The sequence below is a fragment of the Sus scrofa genome, chromosome 8 (assembly GCF_000003025.6).
Source record: "Sus scrofa isolate TJ Tabasco breed Duroc chromosome 8, Sscrofa11.1, whole genome shotgun sequence".
NCBI classification, from domain to species: Eukaryota; Metazoa; Chordata; class Mammalia; order Artiodactyla; family Suidae; genus Sus; species Sus scrofa.
This window is the reverse complement of record NC_010450.4, coordinates 130,147,281-130,173,649: the sequence shown is the minus strand read 5'-3', so window position 1 is coordinate 130,173,649 and position 26,369 is coordinate 130,147,281. Positions and strand designations below refer to the sequence as shown.

General features: G+C 39.0%; 1 protein-coding gene across 1 annotated transcript in view; it reads right to left on the bottom strand.

Moving 5' to 3' along the window:
* FAM13A (family with sequence similarity 13 member A) overlaps positions 1 to 26,369 on the bottom strand; it is a 306,151-nt gene that overhangs the window by 154,082 nt on the left and 125,700 nt on the right. The window contains 1 exon segment of the mRNA XM_021100748.1: positions 20,739 to 20,819. Coding sequence (XP_020956407.1) covers positions 20,739 to 20,819 — 81 coding nt within the window.

The following is a 26,369-nucleotide window of genomic DNA, read 5'->3' as shown; positions in this document are numbered from 1 at the left end:
AACTGCTTCCAAACAGAGAAGATCGATTTTGCCAAGGATGTTAAAATACAGACACCAACACGGCTGCCTTGTTTCCACTTCCTAATCTTGCAAAAATGACGGGCCACAGGCAGCCTTGACGTTTCGCTAAGGCGTAATCCGTAAACATGATGCTATGCTTGCATCTGCCCTGTCAAACTCTGCAATAAATGTTCAAAATGTTTTTATGTTAGTCTTAGCACTTAGAGAAACCCCCTCTATGTTTTCCCCAAATATCTTAAACCCCAGAAGGCCCAAACAAAACCCATCCTCTTTCCTGCCCTCAAGTAAGCTCCTTTTATTTCTCATTTTGAAAGAGGCAGGAAAAGTCTACCCAGTTGGATCTGGAAGGCATGCCTCTGCTTCCTCGCCATGTACCTAATCCTGAGGTCTTTATCCATTTACTTCCTTCCTAGCACTTTCATTTAGGCCCTTCCCAGTTCTCATCAGGACTAGAGCTTTTCCTAAGTCTCCTCCCTTTTAATCCACTTTCTCTTAGTAGGAGCGATCTGATCGATCTGATCTTATTTCCTGATTAAAACTGTTCAATGGCTTTCCACTTCCTATAGTCTATAATCCAAATGCTTTGACTTTGCAGAAATTGCATCAGACTATTTCTGCATGTCCATGTCCTGCCACTTCCCCGGACATGCTGCCTTCTGAGAGACGGAGATTTTTGCAAGTTTATAAACACGCATGCTCTCTCCTTCCCTCCTTCCCTTTGCACATGCTGTTCCCTCTGCAACACGCCCTCTTCCAAGTTCTGTCTTGTCTACTCATACACAATTTCTCTATGACTGCAACACAGACAAAGCAGTAATTGCCTACCTTCTCTTGGTTTTCCTGTTATAATACAGAGAAGATTACGGTACCTTATTTGCGCACCAAATTCCATCAATATTCTAATGACTCTTAAATTTCCTCTCTGTCCAGATCTCTCTCCCGACCGCCAAACCTACATCCAACCGTGACCTTCGACGAACATTCCCAGTTGGAAGATAGTGAAATGCAAGCAGAGAGCTCGCAGGGCGCGCAGCAGGGTTGGGGATCAAACCATCAGGTTCATGGTCTCCAACCAGTTCCTTCCCCCAACCAGGAACCTGGGAGTCATCCCTTTCCTTTACGTCTCCCGCCAAATCCCCCACCAAGTTCCAGTTCTGTCATTAAGAAAGATCCCAAGGACGTCTTCTCCTCTATCCACTCCAGGCTTCCATTCATGACCGCTCTGACAACCCCAGTTGCTTCCTGACTGGTTTTCCTACTTGCACGTTTGTTTTCTCCTGATTCGATTCACCACATTGGAGCCAGATTTATACTTTCTAAACGTAAATTTTGTTACAATTTTCCTGATTTAACATTTATCAATGATTTCTCTTTTGTTTGGGAAAAATGCCCAAATTCTTGGGGGGAGTTCTTTTTAGGGCCACACCCATGGCATATGGAGGCTCCTAGGCGAGGGGTCAAAATGGAGCCGTAGCTGTCTGCCTATGCCAGAGCCACAGCAATGCAGGATTCGAGCTGCCTCTGCAACCTAACCTGCAGCTTGTGGCAACGCCAGATCCTTAACCCGCCAAGCAAGGCAAAGGATTGAATCTGCATCTTCATGGATACTGTTAGGGTTCTTAATCTGCTGAGTCACAACAGGGACTTCAAAATGCCCACATGCGTCATCTTCTGTTTTGGTGGTTTAGCATTATTTATTTATTATTATTAAAGTCTAGTTGATTTACAGTGTTTCGTCAAGGTCTGTTGTACAAGGAAGTGACCCAATTCCACACATTTCCCTGCGCTGTACAGTAGCATCGCGCTGCCCATCTGTTCCAAACATAACAGTTTGCATTCCAAAAAACCCCCAAAATGCCCATCCATCCCCACTCCCTCCTCTTTTCCTTGCCAGGAACCCCAAGGTGGCTCTTCTTGGCCGTGATCTGTTTCTGTTTTTTTGTTTTAGATTGGATCATCTGTTCCGTATTTCAGATTCTATAAGTAAGTGATACATGGTATTTGTCTTTTTCTTTCTGGCTTGCTTCACTGAATAGGAGAATCTCTAGATACATCCATATTGCTGCAAATGGCATTAGTTTGTCTCTTTTATTGCTGAGTAATATCCCATTTTGTGTGTGTGTGTGTGTGTGTGTGTCGCATCTTCTTAATCCATTCATCTTTGAGGGACATTTAGGTTGTTTCCATGACTTGGCTACTGTGAATAGTGCTGCTATAAACACAGGGGTGCATGTATCTTTTTCAGTGAAAGTTTTGTCTGGATAGATGCCCAGCAGTGGAATTGCTGGGTCATGCGGTAGTTCTGCATTTAGGTGCCTGAGGTTATCTCCACACACTGTTTTCCATAGTGGTTGTCGCACTGTACATTTACATTACAAAGGAGGAGGGTACCCTTTTCTCCACACCCTCCCCAGCACTGGTTATTTGTTGACTTATTAATGATGGCCATTCTGACTGGTGTGAGGTGGTGCCTCATTGTAGTTTTGATCTGCATTTCTCTAACAACTAGTGATACTGAGCATTTTTTTGATATGCCTGTTGGCCATCCATCTGTCTTCTTTGGAGAAATGTCTCTTTAGGTCTTCTGCCCATTTTTCAATTGGGTTTTTTTGTTGTCGTTGTTGAGTTGCATGAGTTGCTTGTATATTTTGGAGATTAGGCCCTTGTCTGTTGCATTGTTGGCAAAGATTTTCTCCCATGCTGTGCCTTGTAATTCTTAATAGCCTGGAAAGCCCTCCTCCAGCCTCATGAGAAGGTACTTTCACTGGGTTCAGCCTCCTCCCAGTGGCCTGTTCTAGCCCCAAGCCCTTCTTACATGTTCTTAACATGTTTGGAAATTCTCCACCTACCACCCTGCATCCCTTCCTCACCTACTCTCACTCATCTTTGGTCTCAAAAGAAACGTAACTCCTTTGAAAGTTCTTCCCTGCGTGCATCAGTTTAAACCAGGTACCACTGCTAGATGCTGTCAGTGCACTCTTTTCCCTTCTAGCAATTTATAAAATTCGCAATTAAATATTTGAGTGCTAATTTATGTTCCTCCCTAGATTGAAAACTTCATGTACCAAGTTTAATATCTAAGTGCTTAGCTCCTAGTTCAATGCCTATTATGTGGTAAACAATTAGTATTTTGAAAAACTAAGTAAGTAATGTAGGCTATAATATTACAGGCTAAATGCCTGGTAAGACAAAGAGAAGAAAATCAAAACAGACATGACTAAGCATGAAATAACCAAAGGGACTAACGTCAAAGGGCAAAAAATTCAGAACACGAAAGCAAGATCACTATGTGCCCCGAGGAAATCAAACCACTTGCAATAATATGCGTAATTCATATATTTACATTCTCTTTAATTATGCCAAAATTCAAAACCCAAGATTAACTCTAAACTGAGATTCTGGCAGTCTAAATTTAGGTTTCTATCCTGAGCCTGTGATCTAAAGCAAATCTTTCTCTGTGCTTCCTTCTTCCCTAAGGACAGGTAAAGTTTCTATTGCGAAAAATGAAATGTAAATGATGAAAATTTAAACTTAAGAGGAAAACACTTTGAAAAGTACAGTATTATCATTCTGTAGTATGAATGCAATGGAGGAATAAAAAACAACTCTGTCCAGTGTCAGACCAGTATTATCATAAAAAGTAATGTAATACGAATTTTTCTTCCTGGGATTCAGTTCTAAAATCTATTCAATAGACCACAGGCAGATAAATCTTAATATACACTGGTCCATTACTTCTTAACTCAGAAATCTTCACTGCCAGCACTTTCGATGTGTAATTAATTCACATGGCTTCTTAAGAAGAACACTGAGATTGCAATTAAGTGCTAAATAGAAAAGTATTTTGAATTGAAAGCTACTTCACAAAAGAGGGAATGTAAATAATGGCCTAAATACAGAAATACATAGAATTTCATTAGAAATAGGTAGAGCATGCAATTTAGGACAAATCTTAATTTTAGTCCTGTTGGCTCACAGGCAATGATTAAATTATAATACCTAATGCTGATGAGGATATGCAGTTTGCACTCTCATATTTCCCAGTGGCTGTGTATATTTTTATAACTCTTTAGTAAAAATTTAACTGAGCAATATGTTTTAAGGGCCCTAAAAATATTTACCTCTTTTAAACCGGTAAAGCCCCTTTTATCAGTCTATCCCTAGGAAATAGTTCTAGCTAAGAAATAAACCTTATGCTAAAAATGTTTAACCATGCGGTATTTACAGTACTGAATATATCACTAAAAGCCTGAAATAAAATGAGAATGATCATTACTGTTACTATGAAGTCTGTACGAACACAGAAAATGCTTAGAGTAAAACATTAAGGGAAATAGAAGGAAATTAAATTGCTTATGAAAGCAATATATCTTTCAAACACACCCACATGCATGTAGGACAAGAAGCAAAAACATGTACCAAAATTCTAATAGTGATGAACAGAGGTAGAAAAGGGGGTTGGATTTTTGCTTTTTTCCTTCACTGTGTTTTTTCAATGTATTTGACTTTTATAATAAACAACAACATAAAAATTTCAATGGCTCCTCACTGTGGATTTAATAAGGTTTAAATTTATGAGTATGGAAAAAGAAAAGGAGTTCCCTAGTGGCTCAGTGGGTTAAGGGTCTGGCATTGTCTAGAACTGTCCTGCATTGTCCAGCTCTAGTTATTGCTATGGTGAGGTTTTGATCCCTGGACCGGGAATTTCTACATGCCGAGGAAGTGGCCAAAAAAAAAAAAAAAATAATAATGAGTATGAATCTCCTATTCAAGGTCCATCTCCATTTGCCCTGGAATCTTACCTTACACCTCTTACTCCCTGTACTGTATCCATCCCTTAACAAGGCCCCTTATCATGGGACCAGTGGTGGCGCTCATTCCAAGACGGCTTAGTTGAATAAACAAATCTTTTCTCTTTCTGAGCATTTCCTGATCCACTCCCTGCTAGAGAGATATTTGAGCTAAAGCCATTGGGTACTTTGAAGAGAAACTGTATGTCCATAAAAAGACTGTTCATAAAAGTAGTAGCCTATTTGGAAGCAGGAATTAGATAAAGTCAATGGGGACACTCTACCCGTAATTTTTTCTTTTATAAACATAGATGAACTAACTTTTTTCTACATATCATATGTCTCAAAACAGAAAGTATAGATGTTTTGATAAATCATTTTAAAGGAGTCAAGTTATGGCCCACCTCTGGAATTTTGTTCTTTTATTGAAAATGCATTCCATTAACATTTGAGAGGCAAAGTAAACTAAATAGTCTCTCAGTGTTGGTTTTCAACACAATTACTAGATAAAGCTAATGATTTAGAATTATGAGAATTAAGGCAGTATCGAGTGATGGCTTTAATCTTCGTTAGCATTTATAAAGCTATTTAATGCCTATAAATTCTGGGTATGAGGCCTTAACAAACAAGGACAATCACAATGAGGAAAAAGTCCAAACTTTTTCTGATGTGACACTTCACCTGTAACTTTCCAATGCAACAGCCACATTATTGGGAAGGCTTTGGATCCCTGGGACACCCCTCTAAAGCCTATTTAGTTTATTATATGAAGAGTTTGGTAGAACAGTCTGATGGAGTCCAGTATTCCAAAAGCTTGAGTGTGTGCTGGTGATACAGTGGTGACCAGAGCTGCCTTCTAGGAGCTTAGTTGACTTAGAAAACGGTTTTCAGAATGCCCGATGAGAACAAGAAGTCATGTGCAATTGGACGCCTTTACACACTGCCCGATGAGAACAAGAAGTCATGTGCAATTGGACGCCTTTACACACAAAAGGTGTCTAATGTTGGTAACTGAGAACAGCTGCTGTCCTGTCATCACAGAGCAAACACACAGTCGCTATAAGAACAGTGTAGAGCTTTCGCACTTAAGACAGACTGAGTTAAGACGTAAAAGAGAAGGAAAAAAGCTAACTTCACTAGGTCCTGCTTGCTTACGACTCCACGTGCCGGCAGTTTACTAATGACTCACTTATCTTTAGTTCTCACGACTTCAGTACAAAGGAGGCAGTATAACACAACACAGCGTGTAGGACTCCAGAAATGGGATAGGGGCTATGAGGGTGGGGAAGTTGAGTTTTAACATCAAATATATCCGGATTGTCATATATATCCGGATTGTCAAATATATCCAAGATGTCATAGAATCTTGGGGAAATGAACTAGCTTCTCTAAGCCAATACTTTTTTCATCCATGAAGAAGGAAAACAACTTATTAACGTTTCTCCTGGACACATCACAGGGCTGTATTTCCTGTTCCCAGTGTGGCTGGGTGGGGCAACACGATTAGTCCTGGCTAATGAGTTATGACCAAAAGTGATGGACTTATTTCCGGGCCAGGGCATCTTACGGTCAATGCAAGATCCTACAGAACCCTTTCTTCTTCCTCTGGTACAAGTAACTGGCCACATTTGGGAGGGGCTGCTGTCAGAACGGGTCCTCAAGGAACCAGCATAAGCAGCGCTCCCTTGTCAAGTTCAATTGGACAAATAGCGTGAGCAAGAAAGAGATGTAGTTTTAAATCACTACGACTCTGGGATTTCTTTATTACTGAGGTGTAATCAAGGCCGTATGAGGTTATTTCTATCCTATAGTGCTATGAGGATTTCATAAAGTAATATTAGAAATATTTTTCACAGTGTCTAGCAAACGGTAAATAGTGACATCCATATGACTGTTATTAGGTTATTTTTTATAATTTAGAATACCAAGATTGCAAAATATTCTGTAATGTGCCTCAGGACAAACGACTCTTAAGTGACAGGGTTGCTTCTGTCACACGGTAAAGCCAACAGTTCATTCTGTTCATTAAAGCCACCCGCCACCCTTCTCTAGTCACCTGATAGGACGAAAAACAAAACCAAAAAAACCCCCAACCCCCCAAAAAAACAACACTCTGATAATTATTATCTTTTCTTTGTGTTCCTATATGTGCCTGTTTTTACTGTTCTAGAACTCTGTCCCTGTTGCACAAAAATTAATTTCCTTTTATTCTTAGATTTTTTTCTGCATATTTCCTGTTTGTTTAATAAATTTTGTCCCATAGCATGACAACCTTGATGCAAGATTTAATAATCACACCCATTAACAATCTGGCCACAGCCCATCTTTCAGAATTTATCTCCTTCTCCTTTCCCTTCCTAAACCTTCCACCCATGTCTGGCCGATAAACAGGGATCAAAATACGAAATGCTCCTTTTCTCCTTCTAGGCTTGGCTTATGCCGTTCTCACTGAAACTTTTCCTCTGTCAAGTCCTCCAATTCTTCTTTTGAAAAATTGGACTTAAACTCTGTATCTTCCACAAAGTCAGCACTAATCAATTTAATCATCCTACTGCTTTGAAACAGGTTCATGTGATTTTATAAGACAGCTGTGTAATGCAGGGGTAATAAAGCATGGAGACTGCATTTCCCAGAATCCCTTGCCAGTAGGGTTCTGGTTAATTTCTTCTAATGAACAAGAATTCCCCCGAGATCTGAAGGCAGAGGAGGAAACAACATACTTGGAGGATTTTAACTGCTTCACGGAACTGGCTGAAAGCAAACAGATTGGACATCAGTTATGTTTCTACATTTTGAGGGCATTTACTGTCAACCCCCCTCACACTACAGCAAATGAATCAACAAACCACCATCCCCAGCACAAAAAAACTCAGCCCAGACTAAGGAAAAAGTCTTCGCTGTCCAAGAGGTAAAATAATTGCTGAAACACCAAACTTCCATGACCAGGAGGCAAGCTGTAGTTTAAGGAAGACATGGTTGCTATATCTATTTTGAGGGGACTAATGACAGAGAAGGGAGTCTAAAAGGTAAAGGCAGCTATCAGAGAGAAAAAGGATAGTGGAGTTCTTCACAGAAGCAGACTCAAGGCCTAATCAAATTGCCTGCACTACAGGAAGATGTGGTATATATACACAATGGAATACTACTCAGCCATAAAAAAGAACAAAACGATGCCATTTGCAGCAGCATGGATGGAACTAGAGACTCTCATCCTGAGTGAAGTCAGTCAGAAAGAGAAAGACAAATACCAAATGATATCACTTATATCTGGAATCTACTATACAGCACAAATGAACCCTTCCACAGAAAAGAAAATTAAGGACTTGGAGAATAGACTTGTGGTTGCCAAGAGGGAGGGGAAGGGAGTGAGGCGGATTGGGAGGTTGGGGTTAATAGATGCAAACTATTGCTTTTGGAATGGATTAGCAATGAGATCCTGCTGTGTAGCCCTGAGATCTATGTCTAGTCACTTACGATGGAGCATGATAATGGGAGAAAAAAGAATATATAACATGTATGTGTAACTGGGTCACCATGCTGTACGGTAGAAAAAAAAATTGTACTGGGGAAATAACTATTAAAAAATAATAAATAAATAATAAAAAAAAAGATCAAAGTGGCTGCACTACTTCTGTGCTCATGCATGTGTTCTAACTGGGGTACAAATGGGGCTGCTTTGTGTCCACTCTGTATCTGGGGTGGAGGGAGGGTGGACAACTTGTCTTCTCAGACAAAGGGGAACCATGTCTGGACTTGATGGAGCGTTGATGTGTCTCTCAGGTATTCTGGAGACTGAGCTGGTTGTAATGCCTGGTTGGTTCTTTGGATTTTCATCCTTGCAGAAGGATTGGGTGTGCTTTCTGCACGGTAAGAGAAATGGAAAAAAAAATGCATTTTTAAACAGAAAGGCAGGCTGTGGCAACAACAATGTTATATATTCATCAATTGCTATTTCATCTTCCCCTTCCTGGGCACACTGGAAAACATTTCCCAGGGTCCCACAAATGTTACTGAGTCCTGGAAGTGACCAGAAGGCGGTAAGAGTTGCTTCTATGCTAAGGTGGTTAAGTGCCTATGAACTTTGCACACACTTTTTCTTTTTCATTCTTCATATTAGACATCACCCTCTTTTTTTTTTTTTTTTTTTTTTTATGGCCACACCTGCTGTATATGGAAGTTCCCAGGTGAGGGGTCGAATCGGAGCTGTAGCTGCCAGCCTATACCACAGCCATGGCAACGTGGGATCTGAGCCATGTCTGCAACCTACCCTGCAGCTCATGGCAATGCTGGATCCTTAACCCACTGAGCGAGGCCACGGATTGAACCTGCATCCTCATGGATGTTAGTTGGGCTCTTAACGTGTTGAGCCACAAGGACAACTCCTAGAAGCCACCCTTTTAGGTGACACAGTGATTTGTATCACTGCTTGGAAGCTTAATCCCTAGGAACCCTACCCCACCTACACTGGACTATGACAGGAGTGAGAAATAAACTTTATGAACGAAGCCAGCAACATTATGGGGCTATTTGTAACCAAAGTTGATGTTAATAACCTTGATTAGACTTTGGTCACAACTGTAGAACAGGACAAACCAGGGGAAAGTGGAACAAAACGATCAGTGAGATCTTTAGGGTTACTGAGAAATCAGGGCAACCAGGCTAAGATTTGGTGGCTTGCAAAATAGGATAGTGAAGATCCGAGATCAGAAAATCAGTCTAGCACACGTGCTGTCTTAATTCAGTTGCTTGTGTCTGGGTTCCTTCAGCTAAGAGTCAGTAGCTTTTATTTCTTATCTTTCCTTCCCTTTTCTTTCCTCTCCTTTCTTCCCTCCCTCCCTTTCTTTTGGCAATAGACATTCCCAGACTAGGAGTCTAACTGGCACTGCAGCTGCTGGACTACACCCCAGCCACAGCAATGCCAGATCCGAGCCGCGTCTGCGACCTGCAACACAGCTCACAGCAACGCCAGATCCTTCATCCACTGAGTGAGGCCAGGAACTGAACCTGCATCCTCATGGATACTAGTTGGGTTCGTTTCCACTGAGTCACAACAGGAGCTCTTGAGACAGCGACTGGCTTTTCAACTTTGCATCCCTAGCAGCTGGTGTAGGACAAATGTCATGAAATGTCCCAACGGAGCATACACTTCAGGGCGTTTGTCAAGGCAGGGAAGGTAGGCAAGAGCAGGTGAATGTGGCTGGGGAAAGCTGGGGATTGGGTATCTATACCCAGTCTTAGGAAGCTGGGTACTCATGACCAGTGAGTGCACATCACAGCAGAGCCAGGCTGGAGAGAGCTCTTAGGGGACCTTCCATTCTTTGGCCTGGGGTCACAACTGCTCATAGCATCTGGAAAAAGGCTAAGTATAGAGGCCAAATGAGCCAAATTCTTTAAGTGATTAGGAAGGTACACCCAGATATACCACTATATTTGCATTATTATTTAAAATAACTATTTAACCAGGTATTATTTTTTACTTGAAAGTATATATGTATGTTATAAAATATCATAGAACATAGGAAAATACTATCTGAATAACTGAATTTCCATGTCATTAATTTTAGAGATATTCCAGGAATTCTTCAAATAGATTAGTGGTGATTTAGGAAACAAAATAATGAATATGCTTATAAAAAAATTAAAGATGTAGTCACAGAAATAACTACAGCAATAAATGAACAAAGGTATTCACTTAAAATTTTTTTTTTTAATCACCCAGCACCTATAGGTGAGATGGAAAAATATGGAACATTTCCTATCTAGTGAAATAAAACTATATTCATACACATATCAGGGTAGGACAAGTAGATGGGAAATTATTACAAGCAAAGCTCTAAAGAGACAAATCAAGAAAAGAAATACATAAACCCTAAATCTTAAATTCCAGATATAATTATGTGTTTAATGGTTATTGAGCCCTTTTCAAAGAAAAATGTACTAAATTTTACTAGATTTTTACAAGAGCAAATTCTACATAACCAGACACACAGAGACATCCACTGCTTTCATAAGAAGTAAGAGAGTACTTCCTGTCGTGGCTCAGCAGTTAACGAACCTGACTAGCATCCATGAGGTTTTGCGTACAATCTGGGTTAAGGATCCGGTACTGCTGTGAGCTGTAGTGTAGGTTGCAGATGCGACTCAGAGCCTGAGTTGCTGTGGCTGTGGCGAAGGCCAGTGGCTACAGCTCCGATTCGACCCATAGCCTGGGAACCTCCTTATGCCATGAGTACAGCCCTAAAAAAAAAAAAAAAAAAGAAAAGAAACAAACAAGAAAAAAGTGATTGACAGATTCATTCTTTCTCAACTATTTATTGAGGTTGTACTATATATAGAGGTTAAATGAGCCAGATGTACCTGGCATTGTGAAAGCATTCTACCAAAAAAGGGAAGAAAATGACATGATTCTTAAAGAGTTCTCTAAAGTAACAAAACATTCAATACATCAGAAGAGGCTGCTTATAAGCAGGGCAAATACATTTAAAAGAATCGGCCATCAGGCTTCAGTACCATATCACATGGAAAACATATTTAAAATATATTTTTATGGAGGAAAAGTGACAGACATTAGAAAAAATTTGATGTTATAAATAAAAGATATAGAGAAAACAGGAAATAATAACAGAGATATTGAAATGGGCAATGATACAACACAGAATCAACAAAACTAAACTGTAAAGACTAAGAAAATACACAAATTTCTGGCAAGCCTAATCAAAGTAAAACAGAAAACATCCCCAAAGGTAATATTAAAAATGAAAAAAGAACTATAATTACAGATAAAATAAGTATTTTAAAAATAAGAGGAAACATCACAAATCATTAAAGAAATGCAAATCAAAAGTACAATGAGGTATTACCTTACTCTGAAAGGCCATTATGAAAATAATTGTTGGAGAGGATGTAGATAAAAAGGAACCCTCCTTCGCTATTGGTAGGAATATAAATTGGTACCATTACTATAGAGAACAGCATGGAGCTTCCTTAAAAAGCTAAAGATAGAATTACCATATGATCCCACAATCCCACTCCTGGGCATATATCCAGAAAAGATGAAAGCTCTAATTAGAAAATATACATGCACCTCAATGTTCACAGCAATGCTATTTACAATAGCCAAGACACAGAAGCAACCTAAATGTCCATCAACAAAGGGATAGATAAAGAAGTTGTGGTACATATATATAGCAGAATATTACTCAGCCATAAAAAAGAATGAAAAATGCCATTTGCAGCAACATGGGTGGACCTAGAAATTATTCTAAGTGAAGTAAGTCAGACAGAGAAAGACAAATATCATATCACTTATATGTGGAATCTTAAGAAGAAAAAAAAGACACCAATGGACATATTTAGAAAAATAGAAATAGACCCATAGATATAGAAAACAAGCTTACACTTACCAAAGTAGAAAGGGGAACAGAGGTATACATTAGGAAGTTGGGAATTAACATATACACAATACTATATAAAAATGGATAAACAACAAGGACCTACCATAGGGAACTATACTCAGTATTTTGTAATAACCCATAAGGGAAAAGAGTTTGAAAAAAGAATACATACGTATGTAACTCAATCACTGTGCTGTATAGCCGAAGCTAAAATGACATGGTAAACCAACTTAAGGAAAAACTACAAAAAAAGAATGTTAAACTATTTTATGCTAATTAGTTAAAATAGACAATTTCCTAGAAAATATAACATGAAAAAGCTAAAAAAAGAACTCCTAAATGATCCAGCATTTGCACTCCTGAGTATATACCTAAAGAAAACAAAAACACTAATTTGAAAAGATACATACATCTCCAATATTCACAGCAGCACTGTTTACAATAGCCAAGACATGGAAGCAACCTAAATGTCCCTCAGCAAATGAATGGATAAAGAAGATGTGACACAAATATATGTGTGTGTCTGTCTGTATAGACACATACACCCCACAGACAGAGAGAGACACACAGACATGCATGTACGATGAAATACTACTCAGCCATAAAGAAGAATGAAATTTTGCCGTTTGTAACAATATGGATGGACTTTGCCAGTATTGTGCTTAGAGAAGTAAGTCAGAGCAAGACAAATACTCTGTTATTACTTATATGTGGAATAAACAATATAAACAAATGAATGAATATTTTTAAAAAAACCAAAAGGAGACTAAGAGGTACGACGACTACGTATAAAATAAATAACCTGCAAGGATATCGAATGAAGCACAGGGAAGAGAGTCGATACTTTATAATAACTTTAAATGGAGTATATTTTATAAAAATACTGAATCGCTATGTTGTATACCTACAAATGATGTAATATTGCAAATCAACTACACTTTAAGAAAAATCTAATTCAGAATAAATAAAAAACATGAATAGGACTACAAGCACAAAATAAATTGAACCAGCAGTTAAAAATCAACTTGCCAAAACAAATATAAAAACAAAACAAAATTAAAAACAAATAAATCAATAAACTTCCCTATGCCCAGATATGTTTACAGATTAATTCTGCCAAATTTTGAAGGAACTGATAAATCTCATCTTAAACTGTTTCACAGATTAAAAAAGATTCTCCCGAAATCATTTAATTAAGCTAGCATAACCTTTATGCCAAAAGTAGGTAAAACAAAAATCATTTATTGACCTAGATGCACAAATACTGAACAAAATATCAGCTATCCAAAACTTACAAGATATTTAAAAATATGCATGAAGGCCAGGTTCAGAACTGATTTAGTCCAGTGATTTTTTTAACCTTGGTTTAAGGTTAGAAAATCTTTGATTATAACTCCCCACGATAAAACAATATGGGAGAAAAATCATGCAATTATCTCAATAGATATAAAAGAAAATACTTGCTAAAATTTAATATTCACTCAAAATAAAAATCTTAGCAAAATGTAAGTTTATAAAACATACCTACCAAACATCTACAGCAAACATCATAAACCTAATAACTGCATCTATGAAGAAAACATACTGACACTATTTTCATATGAAAAAAAGAAGCAATTAAATAATTTACATGTTTATTTTCAAGGCTTTATTGAAGGTCTGCTATGTGCCTGGCATTGTGAAAGAATTACCCCCATCTGGAAAAAAAAAAAAAAAAAAAAAAAAAAACGAAAGAAAGGAAAAGAAAAGGAAAGAAAAAGGCCATGCTAATACATAAAAGCTACATGTAGAAACTTTCCCTTAAAATCAGGAAGCAACTCAAGAAGGTATGCTATCATCATTTCTATTTACTCTTATACTGGGAGTCTTGTGAAACATAGCACAAGAAAAAAGAAATTAAATGATAAAAGGCTTGAAAAGGAATAAACAGTGCTCATTATTTCCAGATGATATGACTGTGTACAAAGGAAGGCAAAGAGAATTGCTCAACAAAATGTTAAAACTAATGAGAATTTGGCAAGGTTTTCAGCTATAAAGTCAACAAGAAAAATGAGTTTCAACACTAAATATCAGAAACAAAGTTTGAAGATACAATAAGTATTCCATTTATGATATCTCCAAAATGGAGATGTGGCAAAAATTATAACTTTTAGAGGAAAACTATAGTTTTGTTGTTTTTTTTTTTTAACTCAAAAGATATTTAAAAAGACCCAAGTAAATGGAAGGTCACATGAAGGTCATGGTTAGAAGTGATGCTCATGAAACTAATCTATCAATTCAATTTAAATTCTAACCAAAATTTCTCATGAAACTAGACAGTATTCAACTGCAAAAGCAAAGGAACAAGAAGGGCCAAGATAATTTTCAAGATGAAAAACAAAGTTAAAGAGGGGAGTTCCCATCGTGGCGTAGTGGTTAACGAATCTGACTAGGAACCATGAGATTGTGGGTTTGATTCCTGACCTCCCTCAATGGGTTAAGGATCAGGCATTGCCCTGAGCTGTGATGTAGGTTTCAGATGTGGCTTGGATCCTGCATTGTTGTGGCTGTGGTGTAGGCCGGTGGCTACAGCTTCGATTAGACCCCTAGCTTGGGAACCTCCATATGCCGCAGGAGCGGCCCTAGAAAAGGCAAAAAGACAAAAAAATAAAAAGTTAAAGAAACTTATACTACCAGATATCACTAAGACACGGCTAAGAACATAAGATAAACACAGAAAAAGCAACAAATGATATGGTCCAGAAACAGACATAAAAACATTTGATGTATAATGGAAATGATATTTCAAAAAGTGGGGAAATATGAACTATTGAACAAATATGCTGAGATGACTGAATTTCATACATAAAATTAGTGTCCTACTTTATGCGCTACATAAAATTCAATTTCAAATGGATTAAGACCTATCTGTACATACGCAAAAGAAAATGTAAACTTTTAGGAAATAATAAAAAAGTCTTCCCAAATGAGAATTTCTTAAACAAAATGTAAAAATGCACAAAAACTAAAGACTGATCAGTCTGACTTTATTGAAATGAAAAGCTTTCATATATTAAAGGACATTGTATTTAATACGGAAAAAAAAATCAGATAATTGGGTGAAAGTATTTGGAACACATATAGCTGACAATAACTAACAAACTCTTACAAATCATGTCAGAAAAAAGCAAAAAACCCAATAGCTAAATTTGCAATGATAGGAGAAATCAGTACACAGATTAAGAATCACAGGGACGGAGTTCCTGTCGTGGCACAGTGGTTAATGAATCCGACTAGGAACCATGAGGTTGTGGGTTCAATCCCTGGCCTTACTCAGTGGGTTGAGGATCCGGCGTTGCCGTGAGCTGTGGTGTAGGCCACAGACGTGGCTCAGATCCCACGTTGTTGTGGCTCTGGCGTAGGCCGGTGGCTACGGCTCCGATTCGACCCCTAGCCTGGGAACCTCCATGTGCCACGGGAGCAGCTCAAGAAATGGCAAAAAGACAAAAAAAAAAAAAAAAAAAAAAAAAAAAAATCACAGGGATGACCAAAGTTTAGTAAATATATGAAAATATGAACACATGAAATACACACTGTCGACATGGTGGACAATATTATACTGAAAGCACAAATTAACTCAAAAATCTCAGTGGCTCAACAAAACAGGTTTATTTCTCAGTCATGACACAGATCCAATGCAAGCTGACAGGTGACACTGCTCCACTCAAGTCCCTGGAGGACCCATGTTCACTGTCTAGTTGATGTACTGTAAGAAAGTGCTAGAAAAGTTTTGAATTTCTGCCTTTGAAGTGACACTTGTCACTTCTGCTCACAAGTCTACTGGCCAAAAAGTGGTTGGCTGGCCTCATCTACCCGCAATGGGGCTGGGAAGCTTTGGTGAAACAGATGGATATTCAGTGAAAAATAAATGTCTCGGTGATGATGAGAAATTAAGAGAAATGTGAATTAAGGCAATAGCAAGATGCATCCCACATTCATTAGACTGTGGGAAACAACAAGAACTCTGGTTCACCAAGATTTGTAAGGAGGTGCAAAATGGCAACAAGCACGCAGCTGCTGGGCATGTAAATTGGAGTAACATTTAAGAGACCACGTGCAATTCCTGGACAAAGACGTATTCATTTATGTCCCGATGTCCATGGGGGCATAAACGGTGTCATGTGAAAATCATTCACTTAAAATTGGTCTGTAATAGCAAAATCTTGGAAATTATCTAAATATTGGCCACAACCTAAATATCAGAAAAAGCTAGAATACCGAATAAACTGTACTATAGTCTTACTGAAAGTGAACACTGAAAGAGCACACTGAACAGAAGAAAACGAAGTTGCAGAAGGTGATACACTATATACTTTTTAATACAAACTTGTCAAACCTGCAAAACTATAACATATGCTGTGTATAGATACAGGCATAAGGTCAGCCTAAAATAACATGAATAGAAATTATAAGCAATTTCAAAATAGGGAGGAGAGATGGTATGTTGGGGAGCATTAGTCATTCCACAATTCATATCTGTTAATTCTACTATAGGTAATAAAGCCTAAGAAATAACACTGTTGAATAATGCAAAGCTACTCTGCATTAACACTTACCTAATAGAGCTTGTTACAGTCATGATAATTAGAAGCAGTTCCATATATTCAAAATAGCTAAATATGGTATGACTACATATGAGATGTTAGGATCATGAGATAACAAGAAACATAGTAGTTAGTGTGGAGTCTGGCACTTGATCAATACTAGCTATCATCACCATCACTATTCTGCCACTACTACCATTAGTTTAGTAAAAGAAGCAGCATGCAAACTAAGCTGATGTGCAGAAGCATGGGGTGAAACAATGCTAGCTGGAAAAAGCAGAATACTAAAAGCACGTGTACACACATGAATTAAAGTCCCATAAAATATATTCACATCCATTAATAGTGATTTTAAAATAATTTGGAATCTTGGTAAAATTGAATGCTTATTACTCTTAATTTGCATATTGAAAATAAATGATGTTCTTACTAAAATTTCTCAAAACCCTACATCATTTGTTTCTAGTTTGTTTGTTTGCCTATTTTTGCCTTTTAGGGCTGCGCCCATGACATATGGAAATTCCCGGGCTAGAGGCTAAATTGGAGCTACAGCTGCCAGCTTACACCACAGCCACAGCAACACAGGATCTGAGCCGCATCTGTGACCCACACCACAATTCACGGCAATGCCAGATCCCCGACCCACTGAGGGAGGCCCGGGATGGAACCTGCATCCTCATGGGTACTAGTTGGATTTGTTTCCCGTGCACCACAACGGGAACTCCTGTTTCTAGTTTACTTTGATAATAGACATCAGCATGTTAAGCACCATTTAAGAAAAGTCAACTGTGACAATTTGTCTCATAGAAGAAAATCTCCTTCATAAATGATGCCAGGTCCCTAAAATCATTAACCCCTGAAAAGAAAAATAATTTAACATTTGCTGCTATGACATAACTGTTTACTTGATAACTGCATTACCTTTATCACACATTTTATAGTTAATATGACTTGGTCTGCTAAAGGAAATGTTTGTAAAAGCATTTGGAGAATCCAATGACTAAGTAAAACTATTACGTGCTTATAACTTTAATTTTTATTAGGGCAATTTTATCCACTGATAAAGTCAGGAAGGGAAAGAGATTATCCTTTGTTTGCTACCTTCATCATAGCACTGAATGAAATCTGACTTACATCTTTAAACAAAGACCTGACCTTTAGTTGTTTTTATCATGGTCAAGAACACAGCAAGTGCAGTAGGAAGTCTAGATCATACGCCAAGAGGGGAGAGAAGGTAGTTTTCTGCCTTCAGTTCCTGAATCCTCTGTAGGGCTTACACTGGGACCAGTGAATATGGGTTATTGAGAGCCATCGGCACTTGTGTTAGGTAGAAAGAGACTTAGTCTCCTCTTCTCTGATCATGATATACTAGGTCATAAGGAACTGTGTCTATGTTCTGCATCTCTTTTAAATAGTTTCCTTGATGCTCCTTCTGTATCATCTGTCTCAGTGATTTGTTGGCATATGTAGCCAGCACAGTACTGGGCATGAAATGGTTATATGAGCATGTCGCTGAGCTAGCAGGGCTGGTGATCATTGCTCATCCAGGAAGTGTCATGGCACTGTGTACTGGAGGTATCTCCTCCCACCCCAGCCTGGACCCAGGTCAAGAAGTAGCTTTCCTTTATAAGGGAGAGAAATACAATCCTCCCCATTGCCTAAGAGTAGAGACAGCAGCTAGCAGAGGGAACACAGATGGGGACAGATGGCATGGACTGGAGAGACATCTCCAGAGCCAAAGGACACATGCCATTTCTGGATTACCATTTTACATGTCCCCCCATATAGGGATCAGAAATACTGAGCTGTCCAAGGCACACACAGCTGCAACTAGAGAGGTCTGAGAAAGACAGCTATGGAGGCCAAACGAAGTAACATGAGTACCAAGGATACACATCATTGACATAGCTCACTAAGTCACTCGAGAAAGGACACACCAACCATATTTTTGTTTGCTTGTTTGTTACACCAATTATATTTCGAAGGTGTTCTCAGCTTCAGCTTTCAAAGATCAATCGATGGAAAAAAAGATCTTAAGATACAAAAACTTAGTGAAAGAGTTAGGGCCTTATAATCTCTTGCCGCTCACATGCTCTGCCTCATTTCTGGGGATTTGAAATTACAAGGACTTTAATCACCTCTAAACTAAGCAGAGCTACGCAAAGCTTAGTTTGCTCATGTAAACTTAAACTTGCTCCTGTAAGACCACAAAGAAGCTAAAGTTACAAACTAAGGATTAACCAGTGAAGTAATTTCTATAGTGAATTAGCTTGGTCATGAACCATACAGTGAAATGGAAAAAGGATAATCAATGCACATTAATTATTAATTCTCTATATGCCTGAAATATTCCAAATGGGGTTGATTTCATGAGAATAATAGAATCCCTTCAAAGAATTTTTACAAGAGGTTGCAGGATGGTCTTTCATTTACCTAGTGAGTCCTCTAAGGTATTCTCACCTCAAAGTAGTTAGGCCAATATAAATGGAGTTAATGAGCAAATATTATCTAAAAATGTCCCTCGAATCCTACGTTTTTTTCAGTGCATTTGTTTGGTGAGTATTTTGTTGTTGTTGTTGCTTTTTTAGGGCTGCACCAGTGGAATATGGAAGTTCCCAGGCTAGAGGTCAAATCAGAGCTGCAGCTGCTGGCCTACACCACAGTCACAGCAGGCCAGGATCTGAACCGCATCTGTGACCTACACAACAGCTCACAGGAATGACCCTGACCCACTGAGTGAGGCCAGGGATTGAATCTGTGACCTCATGGACGACAGTCAGGTTTGTTACAGCTGAGCCACAATGGGAACTCCTGGCGAGTATATTTCGACACTGAATTTTTATTAATTCATAGTAAACACGATTTCTAATAAAAATTTGAATTAGTTGTCTGTAAGTTGTATACACAAATATTTCAGTGAAAAAGGTACAAAAGTTGCTTGAATTTGGAAAGGAAAGCATAATAATTAAAATAATTTTCCAGAAAAAAAATGAAGGTGGAATAAGTTTTAAACAGGTGTTTTTATTTCTTGTAGAAATAAACTGTAGTCTCTTACTACAAATGAGACACTAAGTAATTACTCAATACTTCACTTGATTTGCCTTTAAAAATAAAGCCACAATTATAACCTGCAATTAAAACCAGAGACCAAAATTCTTTTAAATCTTGCCTAAATTGGACTCCAGAAAGTTTGGAAAACATTTTGTCTTAGAGCTGGAAAAAAAGCCGCTCTCTAAATATCATAGTGGCCAGATAGGAATATTATAGACATCTAGTAAAGAGAAGTTCTACTCAAAAGAAAAGTTAAAAATTTGGAAAGGGGCTCTAAAATTAATGTAATCACTTTTCTGGTAGATAAATGATAAAAAATTTTCACAACGTATTTTGGATTAAAGGAGTTTTTCTTTTCACTGGCAAAACAATTATGGGCATTTTGGAATTACCTTAGTAAGGAAAACAAAATTTTACACATTGGAACCCTTTATTCTATCATATGTATGATGGTTTTAATTTTTTTTGTTAAAATTTACTTAAATAATTTCCACTGATCATGTGCTATTTTTATAATCATGAAAAAAAAATCAATGAAGTGATTTCTATTTTGCAAAAGAAAAATTACAGTTGCCCATTTTATTTCACCCCCGGAAGTAACCTTCCATTACACCTGAGTGGCCTCTGTGTCATAGGGAATACAGTGGAAACAATTCTGATTGAGCAGAAGTAAAACTGTCTACTAAAAAATATCACTGTCTGTTAAATAACAGGAGTGTCCTAAGAATTTATCAATAAATATAACCTTGAATTAAATATACTACATGGACAGTGAGGTCCAAAAAAAAAAAAAGGTGGAAGGGGAAGCGCTGAGGGAAACCCAAGCAACAGAGCATGAAAACACAAAATAAAGAATTTTGCTAAACGTTTCACACAGTGAAAGAACAGATAAAACCTACCCTGGTTTTTGGAGATGGCTTCTGAGCATCTCTTTCGAAGTCCTTTTTTAAAAGGATGGGTAAGTTCTTACAATTGGCCTCCTATAAAAGAAATATGAAAGAAACTTCAGAGACTGAAGAATACTACCCTAATAAGAAATTACAATGTAGTGAAAAGCATTTCTGGATTGAGCTGTTTACACTGGAAGCTAGTCAGACAGCAATGAGGAGTCCAAATTTTTCCTTTCTTCGTCTCCTACAACAGTGAAGTAACATAAGATGGTGAAGGCATGGGACATACAGGGCATATAAATTCAGGGCATATAAATTCAGAGATGATTATTAAAAAATCTCATCTACACTCTCATGACATTACACATCCACAGACAGCTCATCTTTCCTTTGGAGAACTGAACAGTAATTCTCCAAGAATCAACCATCTAACTAGGAGTGTCCTACCTTCCCCAAGGGTTCTGATTCTGTAGATATTTTATCAAAAAAAAAAAAAAAAAAAAAAAGAAAAGAAAGAAAGAAAAGAAATTCCTTCACGTCATTTAGCAAACTGCTATTGAACAGTGATAGTTTCACACCAATATTCTGAGGACAAATATCTGGGTATCTGTCTCCAAAATTATTAAGCTTCTAAGTCCTTGGTTCATGCCAAAATAGTACATGCAAAAATCAGAGCAGAGATGACAAGGGGGGCAGCTTACTTGGGGTTGGCAAGATTTACTATTTACTTCTACATGATAAAAAAAACCTACAATAATCTTGTGTCAAAAAATAATGTAGGTCTCACTTCTGAAGAGCCATTAACTTAAATTTTCCACAGATGATTCTACCTCCAAATCAAGATAGACCAAAAATACATGCGGAAGATTACAATCAACAATAAAGCTATGGGGAAGATAAATTCATACCCTTTACCTCTGTATCCTGTTTCGTCCTTCATCATGCCTACTGTTTAATCACCTAAATAATGAGTTGTTTTCCAGTTTACTTTAGGGTTAATTACTCATCATTTTTAAAACAAAACTGTAGTCTACACAGTTTATAATATTATTAAATATGCTGGATTTATATTCATTTCTTAAGGGAAGAGTACATTATTAGGATAAAATGTTCCTCAAGGAAATCGCAACACTACTTACTACTAATAAATAATTACTGCATCACAGATTCATCAGGCACTGTGCTAAAGACTTTGCATTTACAATATGCCATTTCCTCCTTGACAGCCCGATGAGTTAGGTATTTTTGTCATCGTACAATCATCATTCCCCTTTTAAGTATCACACGATGGAAGTTTAGGGAAGTTAAGTAAATTGTCTCATGTCACACTGGACTCAAAGATGGTTCTGAATGACTTTTAAGACCTGAGCTCTTATCTTTCTGTTCTACGTCCCATCCAATATACTCGACATCTTACTAGGCGGTACAACCGTAGCACTTTAAAGCCAAGAGTGTGTTTCAAGATCTGCTAGTCCATCCACACCCCCCTCCACCACAATTTTACAGATGACAGGTGTGGATCTTGAGGTGATGTGCCCCCGATCACACATGGGATGGTGGAGCTGAGACCCTTGCCTGGACCCGACGCCTGTTCTCTGCTTTGCACTAAGGAATAATATGCCCAGACACAGAGGGGATCCAGGGCCTCTTGTGAGCTCAGGAGTAGCTGCAGTGCTGCCAACACGCTCAGCTGCCTGAGGCCTCATGCATAGCCCTATGTAAGAACTAAGGGTACATTTCTGAGATCAAATAAGTGTGTGTTCCAGTCTGACCCTTTCCCATCAGTCACAACACCTGCTGGTGGTAAGCCATTTACTGGAAATAGTGAATGGACCCATTCCTGCTTCTGACTCACTGTGAGAAGGATAAACTACATCTAGCATGACATTTAAAGGATCCAAGTGATTAACTACATAATCCGTTGCGTAATTGGGCTATACTTGGATAATATAATTACGTACAATCCTTATACCTCTTTTTAAACTACTGGTTAAGTAAATGTTAGAATGTGATGAGAAGAAAAAAAGGCTGCCTCTAAAGGGAATAGAAATAACTGACCTTTGTTTATGTCTCTCTGAATTTATAAATGCCTACAATTCTTTCTTTCTTATGCATCAACGAAAAGTGACGGTATTTTAAAAGTAATGATATCACTCCTATTTTGCCTCCCTGTCCCTGTGAATTCATAAGAAAAGGCTGATAGTCAGCTTTTCCCTCAAAGACTCAGAAAGCATTTTCTATAAACTTTAAACTGAAAATGCCACCGACATAAATTATGTTTATTTTTTGTTTTATGACTTTAAATTCAGACAACAGAGTCAAAGTGAAGTTGAACAGTCACAGCACCGAACTGAGTCAAGAGATCTTGGTTTCTCATACTAGTTACCTAACTAACCAGCTCTAGGGACCCAGGCAAACATTTTAACCTCTTGGGCCTCTCCCTCAGTTCAATGATCTATAAAACAAAGGGATAGGATTAGATGGGTTCCAAGAATCCTATGTAGTTCTTAAATTTCAAGATTTTAAGACGTTATGATTCTTCCAGGAAGCAAGAGTTATTGACAAAAAGGTAAGCGATGCCCTGTTCAGAGCTGCATTCCCAATGCCCCATCAGAGTGCTGCTGACATGCTGGCACCCAGCCATGCAGTGCGGTGAGTGACAGAAGCCAGGGGGCATTTCCTGTGGGGCCAGTGTTACTCAGCTTCCTGGAGAAGAATGAAGTAATTCACCTGGTAGCTTAAATAAGTAACTGGTAATAACTTAATGTATTGTTTTGAAACAGACACATGATGGAGTTAAGTGAGAAATATATAAAGATAAAGCCTTCTTAAAGTTGTGCTCTTAAAAAGCCATTTATATTTATAGGTTTATACTTGAGAATCAAAAACATATGTCTGTGGGGTTCCCACTGTGGCACGATGGGTTAAGAACATGGCTGCAGCAGCTTGGGTTGCTGCGGAAGTGCGGGTTTGATCCTTGGCCTGGCACAGCAGGTGAAAGGATCCAGTGTCGCCGCAGCTATGGTGTAGGTCGCAGCTGTGGCTCGGATTCAACCTCTGGCCCGGGAACTTCCATATGCCAAAAGAGCAGCCATAAAAAACCAAAACCTAACATATGTCCACACAAAAAAATTAATATGAGTGCTCATTGTAGCATTATCCATAAGAGCCAAAAAGTGGAAACAACCCAAATGTCCATCAGTTGATGAGCAGATAAACAAAACATGGTGGATACACACAATGGAATGCTGTTTGGCTATAAAAGGAAGGAGGTATTAAGACTGCTAGGGAGTGCCTATAAGCCGGAGGGAGAATACCAAATGGAGGAGGTAAAACAACCGTACCACCAAGGTCCCATCTAGGCTCCAAAATAACAGGAAACAGACCCCAGCACGGATGAAGGACCCAGGACCAAGATAATTCAAGGAGCTGTTAAACCTCAGAATAAACAGAGCCAAAAGGACTGATAAGATTCACTCTTGACCTAAATCCTCTTTCCCTGTTTCCCAAGCCCCCTTCCCCTCGCTCCCTGAGACCACATGACCCATCACATGACACCCTGACTATAAAAAAGCCCTTGCCCCAAGAGCAGGCGGCTCTGAGTTCCGCTTGCTCAGTGCTCCCGGCCACTCTGCTGGTCAATAAATCTTGCTTGAGATCTCACTGCTCCAGTCAACTTTCTTTCCCACCTTCCTAACAAAAACCTGCCAATCACTGAGATCAACTTTGAAAACATTACGGTCAGTAAAAGAAGCCAAACACAAAAGGACACATTTTGTGATTCCCTGTGTGTGAAACATGCAGAACAGGCAAATAGTGACAGGAAGTAGATTAGAGATTGCCAGCACCTGGGAGGAGGAGCCACTTCATAGCAATTTCTAATAGCACCTGTCTATGTGGGTTTTGTTTTGTTTTGTTTTATCTTTTTAGGGCCACACCCGTGGCATATGGAGGTTCCCAGGCTAGGGGTCGAATCGGAGTTGTTGCTGCCAGCCTACGCCACAGCTACAGCAACACCAGGTCCAAGCCACGTCTGTGACCTACACCACAGCTCACGGCAATGCCAGATCCTTAACCCACTGAGCAAGGCCAGGGATCGAACCCGTGTCCTCATAGTTCCTAGTTGGATTTGTTAACCACTGAGCCACAAAGGGAGCTCCTGTATGGGGTTTTTTAGGAGGTGAAAAAAGTGTTCTGGGAATTCCCATCATGGGTCAGCAGTTAAAGAACCTGATTAGTATCCATGAGGTTCGATCCCTGGCCTCGCTTAGTGGGTTAAGGATCCAGCATTGCTGTGAGCTGTGGTGTAGATCAAAGATAAGACTTGAGAGTTCCCATTGTGGCGCAGTGGACACCAACTGACTAGGAACCATGAGCTTGCGGGTTCGATCCCTGGCCTTGCTCTGTGGGTTAACGATCCGGTGTTGCCGTGAGCTGTGGTGTAGGCCGCAGACGCGGCTCGGATCTGGTGTTGCTGTGACTGTGGCGCAGGCTGGCAGCTGCAGCTCTGATTCCACCCCTAGCCTGGGAACTTCCATATGCTGCAGGTGCGGCCCTAAAAAGAAAAAAAAAATGTTCTGGAAGTAGGTAATGGTAAACACTGTACAACCCTGTGAACATGTTAAAACTCAATAATTTATATACTTTGACTGGGTGCATTTTATGGTATGTGACTTATATCTACATTGAAAAAAAAAAAAGCCTTTTAAATCAAATCCCCACATTCCCAGGGCAAAGGGAAGAGACCTCAGGTTTGGGTTTGAATTGTTCTCTTCAAAGAACTTCTTTGCAAAGATATGAAGGCGGAGTGTTTTGTGTTGCTAAGCATTAAACTATATGGGGGCATGGAAGTTCTCTCAATGATAACTGAAACCCACGATGTGTGGCATCAGACATGAATATATCATACAAGGTATATTTCCATTTATTTTAAACATCAGGTCCACTTGAATGAGACTTCAGACTGAACTGATCACTCCTAATGACTTTTGTGCAACAAGCAGTTGCTTAAACCCAATGCGTCACTTCGGTATCAAGAAAGCACCATCTGAAAATACAATAGGGAAGGAAAAAAATACCTTGTTTATCACAGGCCTTACTATTCACCTATGAATGACAGAAAAACACTGGCTGTTCCCTCAGCCCAGCCCAGGGCGCCAGCTCTTCACAGGTCTGTGCCCTCACTTCATCCAGGTCTGTCTTCAGTTCTACCAGAGAGGATGCTACGCCTGGACCATCTTACCTGAAACGCCACTGCTCTCCTCTTCCACCGGATGCTCTATTTCTTCATTGCACTCAGCAATAGCTGACTTTAATACTTAGTGGGTTTATTTTTTATTTTTTTTATGGCTGCACCTGCGGCATATTGAAGTTCCCGGCCTGGGATTGAATCAGAGCTACAGCTGAGGCCTACGCCACAGCCACGGCAACTCCAGATCAGAGCCACATCTGCAACCTATGCCGCAGGTTGCAGTAATGCTGGAGGCCAGGGATTGAAACCACATCCTCACAGACATTGTGTCAGGTTCTTAACCTGCTGAGCCACAGTGGGAACTCCCAGTACTTAGTGGTTGTAATTCTTTACTGTCCATCTCACCCTACTGTATGAGAAGACTTGATCAGGCTCACAAATATATCCAT